Source organism: Electrophorus electricus, chromosome 16 (genome assembly GCF_041902795.1).
Source record: "Electrophorus electricus isolate QZ-2024a chromosome 16, ASM4190279v1, whole genome shotgun sequence".
Lineage (NCBI taxonomy): Eukaryota > Metazoa > Chordata > Actinopteri > Gymnotiformes > Gymnotidae > Electrophorus > Electrophorus electricus.
In genome coordinates this window covers 8073205-8091312 of record NC_137512.1, presented here as the reverse complement: position 1 = coordinate 8091312, position 18108 = coordinate 8073205, and the positions used below count along the sequence as shown (strand labels likewise).

General features: G+C 40.9%; 1 protein-coding gene across 6 annotated transcripts; it reads left to right on the top strand.

Moving 5' to 3' along the window:
* Nucleotides 1–1701: 1701 nt before the first annotated feature.
* Nucleotides 1702–18028, top strand: si:dkeyp-115e12.6 (uncharacterized). 6 transcript variants are annotated; one of them, XM_081698842.1, is made up of 18 exons: nucleotides 1702–1894; nucleotides 3031–3194; nucleotides 3440–3493; nucleotides 4258–4454; nucleotides 4791–4894; nucleotides 5042–5094; nucleotides 5284–5569; nucleotides 6911–7092; nucleotides 7244–7369; nucleotides 8306–8434; nucleotides 10297–10419; nucleotides 11316–11451; nucleotides 11681–14241; nucleotides 15067–15275; nucleotides 15522–15654; nucleotides 15771–16689; nucleotides 16961–17110; nucleotides 17259–18028. In XM_081698842.1, exons 2-17 carry the CDS (start codon nucleotides 3033–3035, stop codon nucleotides 17089–17091), a joined length of 5505 nt encoding a protein of 1834 aa, XP_081554968.1. In that variant the 5' UTR covers nucleotides 1702–1894; nucleotides 3031–3032; the 3' UTR covers nucleotides 17092–17110; nucleotides 17259–18028. The 6 variants fall into 6 exon arrangements, 5 of the variants coding, with proteins under 5 accessions (XP_081554968.1, XP_081554969.1, XP_081554967.1 ...); XM_081698843.1 differs by having other exon boundaries at nucleotides 2943–3194; nucleotides 5290–5569; XM_081698841.1 differs by having other exon boundaries at nucleotides 2943–3194.
* Nucleotides 18029–18108: the final 80 nt, after the last annotated feature.

Below are 18108 nucleotides of genomic sequence, written 5' to 3'. Positions count from 1 at the left end.
GATCTTAAATAGGTATTTTTGCCTGTCTGATGGGTACTGTTCACTTAAGGCAAACAACTAATAACAGCCTTTTTCACTAAGATGTTTTACAATAAAAATATTGAAGCTCGTTGAAGCTTGTTTAGAGGAATAGAAACAAAATCCTAGGAATTTCTATAATTCAAAATATAAATTGTGATTTTTTATAATGCCCATTGTATGGAACTTTATATGCTGTGTGTTCTGTATTGGCCTAAGTGTCATTCCATAGGCAACTGATATGTAGCATGTTAATTTTTTAAAAAGTACCTAATTGATAGTGGAAACTTATCTTGCCATACCTTTCAGGTTGATTTCTATTTCGCAAGGGTAGATGTACACCAATTGATTTGTCAGAAGCCCAAGTTTTATATACATTGACATTGATTCATTATGTACATTGGCAGTCACTTAAAGAAGAAATGATTAGCAAAATACACATCTAAACATGTGAGCACCCATGAGTTCCTATAGCAAAACAGTCTATATATATGAGTTGTGTAGTAATCAGTCAGGGTTGGAGTGTGTATGTGTGTGTGTCAACAGCTTAAGTCTATTTGTGAAATGAGGGATATGCCTCATTATGATGAAGTTGCATTGATATAAGCATTTTAAATACATCTGTATAATTTAGTGATAATTTAGCCCAGAATAATGTAAAAGATTCTCTAAAGAAAGTATGCCTTTATGAGAAACACTTGTACTGTTGATAAATAATTGTAGTCTGTAGCCTGTTTGTACAGCACAGTTTGTATTAGCCATCTTCTGAAATGAATGGGGTGTAGGTTAGCTATGTTAAGAATAATTAGCCATCTGATATAAATTACTGTGTGGCCAAAGAAGGTAGGTACAAGGCAGGGTAAATGGCCAGGATTTGTTGTGTGATGCATTAAAACTGAGGACATGAATATTTGTAGCAGATAGAAAAAGCAGGAAGAACATGTCATTACTCATGTGCTTCTATCCCCTGCAGTATGTCTTTGATAGCCCAGTAAGTTAGGTCGACCGTTGTCTGAAAGCACTATGCATACTGTAAGGGTTTCCACTCAGGTCAGTACTAAGGTCAATACCATTATATTGTGGTCCCACAAAGTGCACACACCTATACACCACAGAAAACTTTAGAGTAGTTAATAATCTCTTTACATTCTGTTGCTATAATATCACTGTGAAGAACCATTGGTTCAATAGTGGATTCTGGATAGTAGTTTTCTAAACAATTAAATAAACAGTTGCTCAAATATGGGTTGTACTGTAAAAAAGAAATGCATTATTTTTAATAGCAGTGTATATATTTTGTTTTATATTCATTACAATACCCTGCAGTGCAAGCACAGGATACATCAGAGAATTAATCATGGATAAATTATCAGTATAATTTATGGCATAAACGAATGGTTAGAATCTTTTATTTTTAATGTCCTCATCTCACGGAACCAAGAGGCATACTATTACTTTCAGTCTGGTAACTGTAACGTGACAGAGCAAATATAGTCACAGTCAATGCAAAACATACACTAATCGGGTTTGATAGGTCTCGTTGGAAACTCAAACGTATCGTTTATGTTGTGTCCTGCCCCCCAGTGGTTGAAATATTAACTGCAGACCGTGTTGTCCTGCCCTGTTACTACGTCATCCACTCCGGCTCGCGTTAATATCGGGTTTACGAAACGCACGAGACAAGCCGCCTGCATATTCAATAGGTAGCAAGCTTGTTTGGTTATTGTAGGGTTCAGTCTGTTTACCATCCAGATATTTTTTTTTTTTGTACAACGTCTGTAGAATAAATATTTATTATCAAATACTTGAATAAGAAATTAAGCGTCAATGAGAATATGAAATGAATTACTGTGATTCACAAAGACCAAAAGTGGCGGTAAGTGATCGCAAATAGCTAGCTAGCTAACATATTTGCCAGGTCAGACAGCTAGTTAGCTAGCAAGCTAACTAGCCACTGCGAGACGTTGATTTAAAATGTAAAAATCTTTGTCTGGAGTTCCTCCTTTGTTTCGGTTGTTGGTTATTTAGCTTCAAGTGTAGCTTGTGGGCTGCCGTACCTTGTCGTTATTTTATAATTACATTTTTAAAAATCCTATTTATCTTGCTTATAATATTCATAGCATCTGTAATAAACAGATTCTGCGGTCCCATGGGACGTGTGGTTTGCTTGCTGACTACTCAAAGGAGGTGAATTGCTAGGTAGCGCTACATGCCCTTTAGGGAGTGCATTAAGTCTTTCGGACGGACTTTCTGTATACACACGCTGTCATATCGGAGTTTTCGCCCTTATCCCTTTTAGTGGTGGTAATATTGACGTGAATATCATGACTATCGAGTTGTACTAATCAGGATGACCAAAGGGAGAGAGGTGTGGATTCATGGCCGGGTCTTCCATATACTTCTGTTTGTGCAATTTCTATCAGTAGATGACTGGAAAATAACGTTGTTTACCAAAGCAAGTACTCTTTTTAAAGAACACAATTTAGATTCTATATTAAAGACATTTGATGCAGCATTTTAGTGTATATGATCGTTGCGCAGTTTATATATATATATATATATATATATATATATATATATATATATATATATATATATATATATATATATCGTTGTTTATGCAAGATGCTCTGTTTTGTTTCTTGGCAACAATTCCCATGAGCATGTTTTGTTGAGAGCCTGAGCGAAAAAATGCCATCTCAATGTTGCACGTAATTTTTCAGACATCTGGATGAACCAGCTTATTTCTACATAACCATTTTATGAGCTTGTCACACTCTATGCATGATGTTTTATTTTAGGGGAAAGTGGGAATTGAGTAATTTCCCTGAGGCAAAGAAGGGGTTTGTCACTGACTGCATTAATTAACCCCTGGAAATATGCTCTTCTCTAACATCAAATCACCTTTGTTATTCTGTCTTCAGAACTGAGAATGACTTGACTGTGTCCCAGTGGATCTTCTCAGAAACATACTTCTGGTTCTGCTGCTGCCATTTGTGTATGTGTGTATAGAGATGAGTTGGGCTGCAGAGGACTGGACTGCAGGCTTGTCTAATCAGGCCTTGCAGAAAGTTCAGGAGCTGCAAGCACTCGTTGAGAAGCTGAACCGAGAGAGGCAGCAAAGGCAGCTCCAGCTGGGCAACTCGGATGCAGCGCTACACAAACAGAAGCAAAAGGTTTCACAGTTCACTATTTTGGAGATTTCTGTGGAGCTTTTGTGAAATGAAAGTGCTTGCCTTGAATTATAATTATGGATTTTTTAAAAAAATTAGCAATTAATGTATTAAATTGGTTTGAAATACTTTGAATGATATAAGGAGAGTGAGCATTAGGTTTAGTTGCAAAAATACGCAGTTATATATTGGTATGTCCAGTAAATCCAAAAGGTTTTCTAGCATTAACTTGCTTTTTTTTTGCTCAGATTTGTCTACAGGATGTACAGGCATTTTGGCTCATATATTCAGCATTCCTTGGGGTATGATGTGAATATTTTTTGTCAAAGAGCACTTTCTGTTTGGACCCTTTCGAGTTGAGAATGCAGAGCACACTGGAAAGGCAGATGGGCTGAAACATTAATACCCACTCAATGACCTTTTGATAAGTAATGCATAAATAAGGCAGGTTAATACTAAAAAGTCCATTTGAAGTAATTAGAGTGCTAACAGTCTTTCAAACTGCTTTAAAGGTATAATGCTTTAATGGCCCACAAACGTGTAGGCTAATTCAGGTTTTGGTGCACAGAGTTCTACCTGTTTGTAATACATCTTAGAGCATGCTGCAGTAGTTGCCATTCTAGATTAAGCAAGATCTTTAAACATAAAGTCAGACAGTGTAATCGACTTCTAAATAAACAGGCATCAGCTGAGCTGATTACAGTACTCTTGTAATGTTTAAGGGGTGAAAAGTAAATAATTTTTTTTTTTTTTTTTTTAAGCATTTGGATGACTGAGCTGTGCCATTTGAACATACTGTAACTAGTGGATATGAACTGAGTCATTTAAACATGCTGTTGTGGCCTCCTGGAAAATAGCTAAGTCTATTCTGAGAGTAAATTGCACTCATTGGGCTATTAAGGTGCATGGATGGGTAATATGTTTAAAGAGCTATACTTCAGATCCACCACAACTGTCCAGCAATGTTTTAACTTCTAACAACAATTTAGTGTGATAACAGTCAACTGATCTCTTGTTATTGGTGCTCTAATGACTTCCTTGATCATGCTCTTATAACATGGCTCAGTATGAGGATGTGCGTGTGGAGCTGACTGCTGTGCAGAGGGAGCTGCTGGGGGTGCATGAGGAGGCCAGGGGGGGGGCACAGGCCAGGGAGCGTTTGGCCCACGAGCTGCAGACAAAAGTGGCTCAGGTGTGTGCTCTAGAGGGCCAGCTGGACTCAGCCCGAGCACTCGCACAGAACCTTACACAGGAGATTAAACGGTAAGACACGTGTGCGCACACATACAGTCTCACACACACACACGTCGTGCACGCAGTTGCACAACAGGTTATACAGAAAGACGTGTGTGTGCACACAGGAGACACAAAGGATACTGACTGAGCAGTGTGTACACATTGTACTTGGATTAGCACAATAGGTGTGTATTAAATTACTGCGTGCCAGGTGTATCAAAATTGCAGGCTGGGTAAAAATTTATATAGCCTATTAACATGAGCTAAATGGAAGCAAATTGGGTGAATGTGACCTTCTGCTGATTTAGACAGAGGTGCTAAATGATTTAGAGCTTCCTCTTGCCCTGTCTCCGTTTTGTCTAGGCTGGAGGTGGAATTGGAGAAGCTGCAAAGGAGAAGTGTCTCGGGGGATTCCATGTTGTTTTCCACTCCATGCTGGAACATGAACTCGCCCTGGCACCAAAGTGGTACCTCTGTTTCTTTTTCCTCCTTATTGTTTTTCTGTCAATGATCTTTAGTTTCTCTACTTTTCCTTATAATACTGATGTCCAGTCTTCCCAGTATGAATATCCACTCTTCCCAGTATGATGTCTTTTTTTCACTGTGCTTTGCAGGTGATAAGGATGGTACTGGAGGAGAAGTTGATGCCAAAACTCACCCTATCCATGTGAGTTCATTCGGGCGCACACACTCTCCCCATATATTTGGTTTTGTATGGTCTTACAAATTTACCAGAAAGGGATTAGTCCTTTAAATAACAGGAACTACTGTTTGGCTGGTTGCTTGTGGGCAGTTTTGAGATTGAAATATTAAGCTTTAATGTTTCTCTGTTTTCCCTTGTCCTGTACCTCTGTAGCAACAGCTGCTCTTTGGAGAAAGCCCCAAACCCTCAGTGCATGGCGTTTTATCCGAGGTCGCACAGCAACCACACAAAACTCCACCCCTCCGGCGCAGAGTCTACCAATCTGAGGCTCGCCCCTTCTCCTCAGTGTTTCCATGGGACCGGGATGACACAAGGTCCACTCCTAGAGGGAGACCAGCATCCACCTCCTCTTCGTCCATCTCCTCGAACGATGTCATCACCTTAGACAAGGGTTCACGGGATGGTGAGACTGAGGAGGCTCTTCGAAAAGAGAGAGATGGTAAGCATCTCCATTATTGTGAGGTATAGATTCAAGCCAAAAGTCTGTGGTGAAAACTGTCTCAAAATATCAGCAAGAACATGCAGTATGCTCTTATACTCAGTGATAACTTGTAGAAAATTGACAAAGTAAGAAATATGTACTAAATGAATTTTACAAAAAGAGCCATTTTTAGGTACACAAGATGAATGATTCTATGACATTAGCTTGGTAATGGTCTGTGTCTGATGGTCAGAAAGAAAAGTGCCTGTTAGTTGATTTACCAGGTTGCTATGGTAGTTAGTCGGTTGACCCTGCCAGAGGCTGGAACACCTTTTTGTATTTTTTGCAGATTATTTCAGGAATGGGGATTTCTGACACACAGAAGCTAGACTGCTGCATCTTTTAGGCATTTAACTGTATTTGTAATTTGTAATCTGTCATCAGACTGTGTGAAACAAAAATAGTCATACTGCAGTCCTACATTCAGCCGAGTTAAACACTAAAGCAGTTGTCTTTGGCTGTGGGTGTGTCCTGCTTTTGTTTTAGAACCACAAAAGCAGGGTGTTGGGCTGTCTTTGTATATGGACTGTTAGGTTTGCATTTGTGCACAGCGTGTCTTAGACTATGTGAGAGGATGGTGGCTTTAGTGTAAACACCATGCCATTACAGTGCAGTTCTTCTTTTTATGTAACTTGTGACTCTTCCCTTAATACAGCTGGGCCCATGAAGATATTTCTGGCATTAATATTTTTTTAAAAGCTACAGATGTGGAACTGAAATCAAGTTTGTGTATGTGTGATTTTATTTATTTTTTTTGGTCTCCAAGGAATGGGGCATGGACCATTTAAGATTTCTGTGTGAACTGCCTATATATGTTCCAATAGAGGTTGTTTTACTGAGACGTCAGTAAAAAAAATAAACAAAAGAAACGCCTTACTTGTAAGTGCTGTGATGGTAAAGAGTTTCTTTCAACATCCTATAGTGGTGGCTTCCTGTTAAGGGGGAAAGAGTTGGAAGACTAAAACCGAATACTTAAAATAGCACTTCAATGGTGCTGGTGTGGATGTGTGGTGTGTTTTATTGCTGAAAGAGCTTAATCCACCTGTGTTTAAGAGGGCAAAATGCATATGCACACATGTGTTTAGGGGTGTGTAGTCATTTTTTAGTTTAGTCTATAGTCCTCTTCATTTTTCGAGGTCGCTATGAAACCTTACTGCTTTGAATATTTGAAAACGTAATTTCCAATTACCATAATGGTTCTGTAACAGCATAAAAGTGGCATGTCAACTGTTATAAATATCCATGACTGTATTTATTTTTTGTGCTAATTAAAATTCCTGTGACCCTCATTCCTCTCAGAGGCGTGTTTGCATGTGTCTGGGCTGCAGCGAGAGCTGCAGCTGGAGAAGGAGCGCTGTCAAGAGGCAGAGACCCATCTAACTCAGGCTCAGAGAGAACTGAGCACAAAAGATCAGAAACTGACCCGCTCCACAGATGAGCTCGCCCGTGCACAAACGCGCATCATGCAGGAAGGGGACCGGGTGATTGTCCATGCACTCTCTCACTCACACACACATGGACTGGGGGTGTTTGATTGATTTGGCTTCTTTAATCAGGGGTGATTTTAAATGTACATCATTCATAGTTTTTCTGTGAGATGTGGTGTATATTAAACTTTGTGTGTGTGTGTAGGCTCAGGCAGCTGAACTGCGTGTGAAGCAGTTACAGGAGGAGCTGAAATGCCAGAGACAGAATGCTGAGACCAGTCGCTGCAATGCTGAGCAGCGCAGGAGAGACATGGAGAGAGAACACCAGAGAGTGAGTACACCTGTTTGTCTGTGTCTGTGTCTGTGTCTGTGTGTGTGTGTCTGTGTGTGTGTGTCTGTGTGTGTGTGTGTGTGTGTGTGTGTGTGTGTGTGTGTGTGTGTGTGTGTGTGTGTGTGTGTGTGTGTGTGTGTGTGTGTGTGTGTGTGTGTGTGTGTGTGTGTGTGTGTGTGTGTGTCTGGGCACGCACCCATTGCTACATGCCTTCATATCATCGTGACTGTTCTTGATGAATCATATCACTCCAGCCCTCCTTCAGTTACGCTGGTTATCTGTCTTACTGCACATCCTGATTAAAGTCCTAATAACCTATAAAGACTAGTGTGCCCCAACTTCACCCTTTTCAGTTGAGCTTCTTTACCCCTGCTTCTTGCTTACACTGGTCTGGTGTCTGCGACTGGCTGTTCCAAAAGTCAGACTAGTCACTGCTGATTCATGGACCCCAATCTACTCAATTCTCTACCACAGCCTCTTAGACTGTTCTTCACTCTCTCCCTTTGAGACTGTCCATGCTTAAAAGCTTTCTTTGTCCAACATTTTCGCTCTTCTCACTCTGGGTGATGTTTTGATTGCAATGGCTGTGGGTTGTATAGTGACCTTGCATATATCTTCTTCTACTTCAACAATTTATAACAACAATATGGCCTGTAATTATTCATATTTTGCCTTTTATTGATTTAATATTTTGTATTTTTGTGTTATGGCTTTGTCATAAATGTTAATGTTCACTGAGCCTTATGTAAAGAGTAAGATTTTGGAAATTAAAGTGCCATATCAAAAAACATTTTGACATCTGTTACTGTATGCCAATTAGTGGGCATAAGCCGTTTAAGCTTAATTTCAATCCTTTTCCAAAGTTAAAACTTGTCTTGAAAGTGGGTGGATTGTTATGGAAGTTGTGTGGAGCTTTAAACATGCAGTTCTCTGTAGGAGCTACAGGAGCTGCAGAGAGAGAGACAGTCATTGGAGAAGCAGCACCACCAGGAGAATAACAGACTCACTCAGGAGATCCAGCAAGCCAGGACACTTCACAACACACTACAGGCACAGCATGACAAGGTAGGACATGTTACACAGTGACTTTGTTGGGAACATGTATGCTACACTACAGGCACATTGTAACATACTTGGGCCAGGGGTAGCTCAGCAGTTAATGTACTTGGCTAGCAGTTAAGGTACTGGGCTAGCAATGAGAAGGCTGCTGGTTCAATCCCTATCATTGCCAAGTTAAAACTGTTGGGGCCCTGAACAAGGCCCTTAACCCTCATCTGTAAGTCGCTTTGGATAAAAGCGTCTGCTGAATACTATAAATGTAAATGCTCTTATACACAACGTGATGTACTATACTATAGACACAGGACCTCTATACACTTTTTAAAACTCTGTAATTCTTTTTGTTTTGTTCATGTTATGTTCTTGTTCTCCCTCTCCCTCTTTCTGTGTGTTAGAAAGGTTAGTTTAGATAAATGTTACTTTGTTATTGCAGCATTTGTGAAGATGTTTGCTTTTTTTCAAGTTCTTTTTCTTGGCTGTCTGTTTTCTACTGGTCAGTGTCCTAATGTGACCTCCAGCTCATCTTTCTTATTTCCCTCTTATCCCTCGATTTCTTACATTACTTTCTCTCCGACTGTTATTCTTTCTCTTACTTTCCTTTTCTCTGCCTCATGACTTTCTGACAGAAGGCACTTAAGTCAAGGTCAGTGTTGTAATTTGTGTGGTTTGATTAAACCCATAATTATATTTTCTAGTTATATGCCCCATTCTCTCTCTCTCTTTCGCACATTCCTTTCATAGTAATGATTTAAGGGTGCATTGAGGGGTCACTGGGTATGCAGTTGATGGGTAGATCAGTAAGTGGAGCAACAAAATCTAGCAGACTGCATGCCCACTAGCCTGCATGCCCATGAGTCTCTCTGTGTACTGTTGTATGTAACATCTTGTTATGCTCCACAAGCTGAAATACGTGTGTAAGGCCCCTTGGCTTTTTGCTTTCTCAGTAATCGTTATAGACTTGTATCATTTTCCAGATGTCTGAATATAGTATGATTGGGTCGTTGACTGATGTACCCTTTATATTTATCTTATAAATGCTCATATCTAATCTAATTCAAACTGCTTATCTGATTAAACTCTGTCAAAGATACAGAAACACAAATGCAAATAACATGAACTGGCCATCTGGACATCATACTGCAAAGGCCTTTTGTGTTTTAGGTCACTTCTATAACCATGTGGTAAACTCATCAGTCAACAAAATTATCAAAAGGTTCCTCATGCAATAAATGTCTCATGATGACTAAAACTGGTTACCTCAAAGAGTGCTGAATGTGGTGTTTTGTAACAACAAATTATGTAAGCACTTTTAAATGTAGCATATTCATGAACATTGCATGTTTTAGAAGAAGGTGCATTCTGTCCTTAAGGGTTGGTTTAATGGCTGTTTTTGCAGTAAGCTGCATTGCCTTATTATTGCTCAAGTTTGGGGTATTCTTCACCGATCTATGTTGTGATAAATCGGCCTGCTTAAAAAAGCACACATTCTGTACACCATTTAACTGGAAATATTCTCAGTTTTCATTGATAATCAAGTTATATTTTATAATGCATGGTATGATATATGCTCAGAACTCATGCTGTTTTGTTTGTCCTGACATCTGAGCTGGCTGAATAATTATCATGGCAGTAAACCCACAAACCATGATCACTTTGTATTTCATAAATCACAGGCAGGAGTTGCATCTTACTTTGTGGCAATGATATATTCATTTTCTGTACCTGAGAGGTGGAATTGTTTCACTAAAGAGATCATGATGGCCAAACACCTCATGAATAAATTCTTAGGTCACACTGATTTTACTGCACCGAAACCCTGAGTCCTAAGGCTCTCTCTCGCTCTCTCTCGCTCTCCCCTTACACCCTAGCTGGCATTGCAGAAGCAGACTGTGGAGAGGGATCTGGAGGATGTGCATACCAAGCTAAAGAACAGGGAGGCCGATCTGACGGAAAGTCAGAAGAGAGAGGCTCAAATGCTGGAAAAACTCACGGTACGCCACCAGCGTGTGTACTTGCACACAAGCTCTTTTTGTTGCCTCAGTGAAAATGGTACAGAAAGAGTTAAATGCCAGCAGTTCTGTCTAAGGGGTTGTTCCATCCTCAGATACTACTGCATTATCCATCTCGTAAACATGGATATAGACTGTTAAAATTATAAATAGCTAAATGGGAAACCAACATTAACATTATGGTCTAAATGAAGTGGAGAAGTTTGAAGTTGGCCCATGACTGAGGCTGTTTGTCTTTTCTTTCTTTTTTTGTTTTTGTTTCTGGCAGAAGTACTGGGATTTCTAAACTGCTATCATTCTCCATAAGTGAACTGGTGCCACTGTTAAATTGCTGTTGGTGACTCAGCAAAATAAGCTACTATTATCTTATCTTTTCACTGTCAGTACACCAGTGGTTTCTCTCTGTATGTGCTCAGCTTTTGGGGTGTGTTCTAGCAATGGGTGCCAGAGTAACTGGCTAACGAAGGGCTTGGATTATAAATGTGAAAGCTGTCCTGCAGTTGTGTAGAATACAGATGGTCTTAAGACAGGATAACAGTAATTGCATAATGCAACAGTGTTATGCCTTTTAGTCATAGTTTTAATTGAACCCTTCCTTTAATTGATTTAGATGTGTGCCTGTGTGGGTTTTGTATATGTATTATGGGGTACAATTTTAGGCTTTCTGTAGGTTATTTAATTCGTCCTTTCACTCTGTCACTAAAAAGTCTCTATTTTAAGACTTTGTACACACTTCACATGATGTCTAGAAACAAATTATTCATTACATCAGCAGGACGCAGTGATAAATAATTAATAATTGTTCAACACCCTACTGAGACTTAACTACTGAGTCTGTTTTTCTGTTGTGCTACTGCAACTCCAATCCTGGCCTGTAGGAGTCGCTGAAGGAAAGTGAGAGCCTACGTTTGTCTCTGGATCAGTTGAAGAAGAGGGAGAAGAGTCTGGAGGTAGATGTGAAGAGGCTGACTGAAGAGTTGGCTGAAGCACTGAAGCTCATCAAAGAACTTCAGGGTATAGAATGGATATTTTTGTTTGTGTGCTTGGCACATTTATGCCGTGTACTCTGTGTTGTTATGTTTGCTGCCATCTGCTAGCAAATATGTGATGGAACAAACCAGATATTTTAAAATAAAGTCTTGCTAGATAGAACTGCTATTATATATACCAATGCATATATTAATTTACATTCCCTTTCTCTCTTGCTCTTTTACACACACACACACATTCTTCTTGTTTTTAGCCCAGCTTATGGCTTCTCCTCTTCAAGTTTCTCATCCGTTCACACCTGTTGCTGTGGATAGCTTCACTCCTGTTCTCTCAATCCACCATGGCTGCACTTCTCCTCGCCAGCACTCATCCCACAGGAATAGGGCCCTGAAAGCTGAGAGACCAAGTGTGCAAGGCATATTAACATATCCCCCAGACAGAGAACCCGGTGAGGGTATTGACTCGGAGCACATCAGTGTTTATGGGTCTGAAAACACCCTGAAACTGAGCATCAAACAGGCAGATGATGAGCATGGAGCTGGGAACCCTAGTGTAGTGGACATGGACAGCTCAATGACTGAGCAAGACACAGGGATAGAAGACACAGACACAGAATCTTATATGTCTGATTCAACCAGCGAGCGCCTGTTTAAAGATGATGCCTTTCCTCAGAAGGATATTTGTCATGACACAGGGAATGAAAATTCAACCCCTTTGGATCAGGAAAAAAAACAAGACTCATCTCTTGCGGAATTAGAGAATGAGAATGCTGTTCTTCGTGAGGAGCTTTGCGACGTCAAGCGGGAGCTGGAGCAACGTCTGGAAGACCTAGAGACCCAGAGAGGGGCGGAGGCAGAGGCAAGAACCAAATTGAAGCAGCTGAGTAAGAAACACTCCACCCAAGTTGAGCAACATCGTGCCAAGGCCCTGGAGCTCAAAGAGAAAGGTGGGAAACTGGAGGCGCAGCTTGACATGGAGAGGAAGGAGACCACAAGGCTCAGGGAGGTGGTGGCTGCACTGGAGAAGGCGGCTGAGAAAAGACTGGAGGAGAGAGAAAGGGAGCAGGAAGAGAGGCAGGAGGAGAACACACAGCTCAAAGAGGACTTTGCTGAGATGGAAAGGAAGGTAGCAGAGCATGAAGGAGAAGGGGAGAGAATCCAAAAGGAACTTGCGGCTCTTCAGTGTGAGCTTCTGCAGGAACGGGAAGAGAGGGGGCGGGAGAGGGAGGAAGAGAAGAAACGACTCAAAAACAGTGAAATGGAAGGATTAAAGATCGCTGAACTCCAAGCGAAGTTGGACCAGCTACAAAGGTCTGCTGGACTGGAGGACATAAATGTACAAGGAAACATGCCGTTAGGCTATCTGCAGCTTGGAAACCAAACACACACCACATATGACATTACTGCATTTGAAAATGATGTTATTTCACCTCTTTCCTTCTGTGAACCTGTAAACCTTCAAAATATTATGTTCTCCAAGGAAACGGAAACAATGGCGCTGATTACAGAAGGCAGAACCCAAACAAAATCTTCTGAATGCTCTCAACAGAATAGAGAGGACAACACTACAGCAGAGGAGCTCAAAGAGCAAGCAAAGACCAAAGAAATGATGGACCTGGACAACACTACCGTTTTAGTCTTAGAGGTGGAACGTTTGCGAACACAGAGAGACAGAGAAGCAGAGAAGGCGAAAAACGCCCAGAAAAAGCTGGACACTCTTCAGTGCCAGGTGACCAGTCAAACCCAGCTACTAACACTAGCATTTGAGAACCAAAGCAAGCACATTGAAGATCTCTTGAGGGAGCTACAGGAAAGGGATGATGCCCTACGGAGTCGAGGAATGGAACTGCAGAACTGTCTAGAAGAGATTGCCTTGCTAAAATCATATAAACTAAAAGAGATGGACTCTGGGCTGCCCTTAAACACATCTTTAGAGGACCTTGAGGATCAACATTGTAATTTAGTAGTTAGCTGTGCTACTATAACTACTGAAATGGTTAAAGAAGAGGCCTCTCAGTTTGTTGAAGACAAAACACTACACGCTGATCCACTACAGTCTTGCTCAAATGAAGAGGCTAGAAATGATCAACCTGGCAATGTCAGCCCTACTTCAGATGTGTTGCATATGAGTAATGTTACTGTAGACAATAAGGTCCATATGTCACTACCTATATTAGATGTACACTACAAAGATTCTGCCCTCTTCACAGAAAACGCAACGGCAAAGGGTCCACTGGAACAGCTGGCTACTGCTCAGAAAGGCAGTCACCATGTGCTTCATAAGAACACAGAAAATCCAAAGTGCGAAGGAGTGCCAAGTTCCAAGGAGACAGACAGACAGAATGATGCACTGGTCCTACAGAGGCTTTTGGAGTACCCTACAGATGACCTCAATGCTTTAAAGCGGGTAATATATGAATTCTATGAAGCACAAAATGAGCTGTCTTTGTTGAAGGTCAAACACAAGCAGCTAACACTGCAGCTGGAGGAAGTATCAAGAGAGGATCTTTTGTCCATCAAGCAAGAGAATGAACAGCTAAAATTGAAGTTACTGGAAAAAGAAAAAGGTTTAGAACATATACCTGTGCTAAGACAAGAATCTTCTGATTTGGCAAACACACAACAGGAGGGTCTGCACAGCAAAGATTGTGGAAAACACTGTCCTAGTCCCTCCTCTGCTCTGGAGGAGACGGTGGACGTTGATGGAAGTTCAGAAGATGGACTGAGAAATAGCAAGGAGGATGGCGGAGAGGAAAATGGAGAGTGTGAAATAGAGACACTTTCCGCTTTACAGGCTGACACTCCACAGGAACAGGTACTCTCTCTCATTTGCAGGCGGTGATCTTAGCAGTTTCACTGCTTTAGTGCCTGTATCCACTGTTTTCTAAATGATCAAGATGCAAAATTGAGTTACCAGCCCCAACCAATGATGGTCCACAATCGGAATCATGTGTGTTTGATATTTTCTGGACCAATAAAACTACACTGAACATAGAGTATGAAAGCTATATATCCTGGCATTTATAGACTGCTTAGTTATTGACAGCACTACAGAGAATGTGGCAAGACTGTCCAAAGGTTTAATGTATATACAATTCAAATCAGTACTGTAGGATTAATTGTTTGAGGATATAGTTTTCATTTTGTTAATTTTTCTTCAGTTCTTTATTTTAGCTTTATTCATGTTCTTATAACATTTTGTTTGCCAATTCAAAACCCCTGCTTGGTGGTCATTATTTGAAAATGTCCAATAAGAGTACTCCAGTGAACTGTTTTTTGACCCAAAATAGGTTGTGGAAATCTATTCTGGAAAATACAGCCGGTGAGTTGTAGCATGGTGGCCTACTGGATATGTTTGTAACAGTCGTTGTGGTCTGCAGTATATTTGCCACCTAGTGAGCTTTTTAAGCCTTGTTTGCATCTAGGATCTAAATTAATAATGATAAATAATTTTTTACAGCGCAAAACATGCTATATGTTCTGCAAAACATTGCTTCAAGGCTATATGTAGCACTGCATCCTAAATGAACTGATCTGTGATGTACTTGCACACTATAGTGTAGAGTGTATTTACCAATTTGTATCTGTGTCGATGTGTTTTGTCCCCCCCCCCCCCCCCCCAAAATGTCTGTGCTCTCAGCTGCAGATTCTGCAGGCCCAGAACCAGCTGCTCTCCGAGCAGAGCAGACAGCAGTCTGAAGAGCTGCAGAGGTGGAGGATCTCTGCCTCGTCATCGGAGGAGATTTTGGGTCACCATAGCAATGGCCACTCTATAGTGTTGGTGCGAGAAGACGAGCTTATCCTCCCATGCTGCCCCGATTCACTACACGTTCACAGCAGACAGAGAAGGTACCTGCTCAGGCCAGCCATTTGACTGGCATTTGTTATAGATAAGCACACAATAACAGTGAGAGCCTGTGATGGATAGTGTGTGCGTACATTTTGGGCATGTATTTGTAAGTGAGCTGTGGAGCACTTGAAGTTAATGGTGGTGTATCGGGACAGTAAACACAGGTGCTGGGTGAGAGATGTTTATGTTGTACTGTCAGTACATAGTCTTTCTCTCTTCACATTAGTATGTACTGTCTGTTTCAGGAGCATGGTACAGCAGGGAGGTCTCTCACAGGAAAGGGGTTGCTTTGGCCATGGGACTGGAGACAACCAAATGGATTATCAGCTCGGCTCAGAAAAGACAACAGTCCACTGGCAACCGATTCCCAATGCCAAGGTAAATGAAAGCAGTATTTCGTTATGTGACCCTCAAACTATTGTGTTGAGTGAGTTGTTGTTTTTTGTAACTGGGAGATTCTTTTCCCTTATTTAGTTCATTTATTTTCCCCCCAGGAATTGATTGCAAAGAGTAATGGCTCAATACAAGCAAACGATAACCTAACAGTGGAGATCAGAGACATGAATGTCAACACTGAATTCTCATCTAGTCCAGCCTCATTTTCTGAAATTGAGATCTTTGATGATAGGCCTGATTTAGTTCAATATGTTAAAAAAACAGGACCAAGAGATGATGACCAGCAAGCTGTCTCAGTCAATCTTGACATCCAACTCAAGGAAAACACTGTCAGAAAAGAAAGCCAGGATGTTGTTTCAATCTCACCTGAAACTCAGTCCAAAGTAATAAGTCCAAAGCTAAGTACAGAAGCACCAACTAAGAAACACACCCAGAAGCCTACAGTTAAACATGATGCATTTACTTCTCTACAATATGGTAAAGCTCTTGTAAACACACCAGATTACCAAATTAAGCATGCTGCTGCTCCTGGGAGACAGACTGACAAACCATTGAAGAGGGAGGAGGATGTTGCAATAATGTGTCTTGCTTTAGACCAAAGTCAAATATCAGAGGTCACAACTGTCTTGGAGAGTCTACGCCAAGAAAAGGCAAAAGAAGTGAAGAGCATGTCCACTCAGACATATGTGCATATGGATTGGGAAGAGGAAGCACTCGGGGGCTCCATTTCCCCAGGCTGTGGACACACTGTCATCCATGCCAGCACCCAGACCTACACTGATGAACCAAAGCAGAGAGAGGAAGAGGAGGAACAGGACACTGGTAGTGCTGACTCTGCTCACTTCTCTCCAGCCCCACCGGGGGACCCAGAGAAACTCCTGTTTTCTGGAACGTTCCCAATCCCGGCTGACCCAGCTCACCTAGCCGAGCGCATCCGGCGCAATCGCAGCCGTATGTCAGTAGCATACGATGATATTGAGTACGAGCCTTACGGCCTGCCTGAAGTTGTCATGAAAGGTGGGTGTCGGCTGTGTTTTAAGAAGCCTTGCTCTTACTGGCATTGCTTTAATAGTGAAGAACCAAAGTGCTTGTACGAACACCTGCTTCAGAGAGTTCTGTTAGCGCATTCCAGCTTGTACATCTTTTCCTCAAATCTAGTTAAGCAGGAGTCATGTTTTTGCTAAGTTTTGCGTAAATTCTGATTAAATAAGGAGCTATGACTTCACAAATGAGTCCGTTCTTTCTTTACATTTTCTTTCTTGCCGATTTTGTATGTCCCTCTGTCCAGGTTTTGCTGATATTCCTATGGGTCCTGCTTGTCCTTATGTCCTGCGCAGGGGGCTTTTGGGCACTGATGCTTTACCCCTATCTCTCAGAGAGCCCACACTCAAAGAGACAGAAGATGAAGTTGACCCTTAAGAGACTTAAACTGCTGCTGGTACACTCACGTACACGTATCAAATTCTACAACTGGTGCTCCTTCTAATCGTGCAAAAAACACCTTTACTATATAGTATTTTTTAATGTTCCTGCCTAAATTAAATTTGTGAATTTTTAAATGTCTTATTTTTTATTTTAAACTTTAGGTTTATAGAGGAGGCAGATAGGAACCTGCCTACCTCATCAAGATGCTCTACCAGCCACAGGGATGATTCGGCAATGAATTTCAACTTCTTGGACAAGTGGATTTAACAGTTGCTGCTTTTTGAAGCACAGTAACATTCTCACAAATGTTGCTTGTGAAAAGCAAGGCTTTACTGTATATATCGTGCAAATGTATGTACATTACATGTGATTTTGTGATGTTGGCTCAGCTTTCAAAAACTTGATATCTTTATATATTTTCCTCATTGACATCTTTCTTTTTTGCAGTAGCTTGATTGTTGTGAATAAGGTACAGTAAAAGGAGTGGAGGATGTGTGTGTGTGTGTGTGTGTGTGTGTGTGTGTGTGTGTGTGTGTGTGTGTGTGTAATATGTCTCAGACCAAGCTAACCCTGTTTCCGCTCCTTGTATGGTGATCTGTGCAGAAGTGTGCTCACACTGCGTTCCAGTGCCTAGTTCATCTTGTTTCAACAAGAGTTTTGTACAGTTCATTTTGGTTGTTTTTTTTTTTATTATTATTATATGAGATTAATATAATTGACTAGGTTTTTTGGGTGTATGTGTACATATTCCTTAAATAGTTTTTCTTTTGTGTCAGATAAATGAGGATTTGTAAAGCTGAATTAAAATCTGTTGGGCTTAGTTGAGAAACTTGAGTACTGGGTTTGGTTTTTTTTTGGTTTTTTTTCCATTCAGTATTTTTGACCTGTCAGCCTACTGTGCATTTGTATGCCATTAAAGTCTGAGAAATTACCTTGAAACTGCAAATTGTATGAATTCTAATGGTAAATATACACTTCTGATTTAATGCCTGTTTTGCAGTTCAGCAACTC

Coding starts and splice junctions, on each gene's coding strand:
- si:dkeyp-115e12.6 (XM_081698842.1), top strand. CDS start 3,033: ATGAGTTGGGCTGCAGAGGACTGGACTGCAGGCTTGTCTAATCAGGCC. Junction 3,195..3,439: donor TACACAAACAGAAGCAAAAG/GTTTCACAGTTC, acceptor TTTTTTGCTCAG/ATTTGTCTACAGGATGTACA. Junction 7,093..7,243: donor TCATGCAGGAAGGGGACCGG/GTGATTGTCCAT, acceptor GTGTGTGTGTAG/GCTCAGGCAGCTGAACTGCG.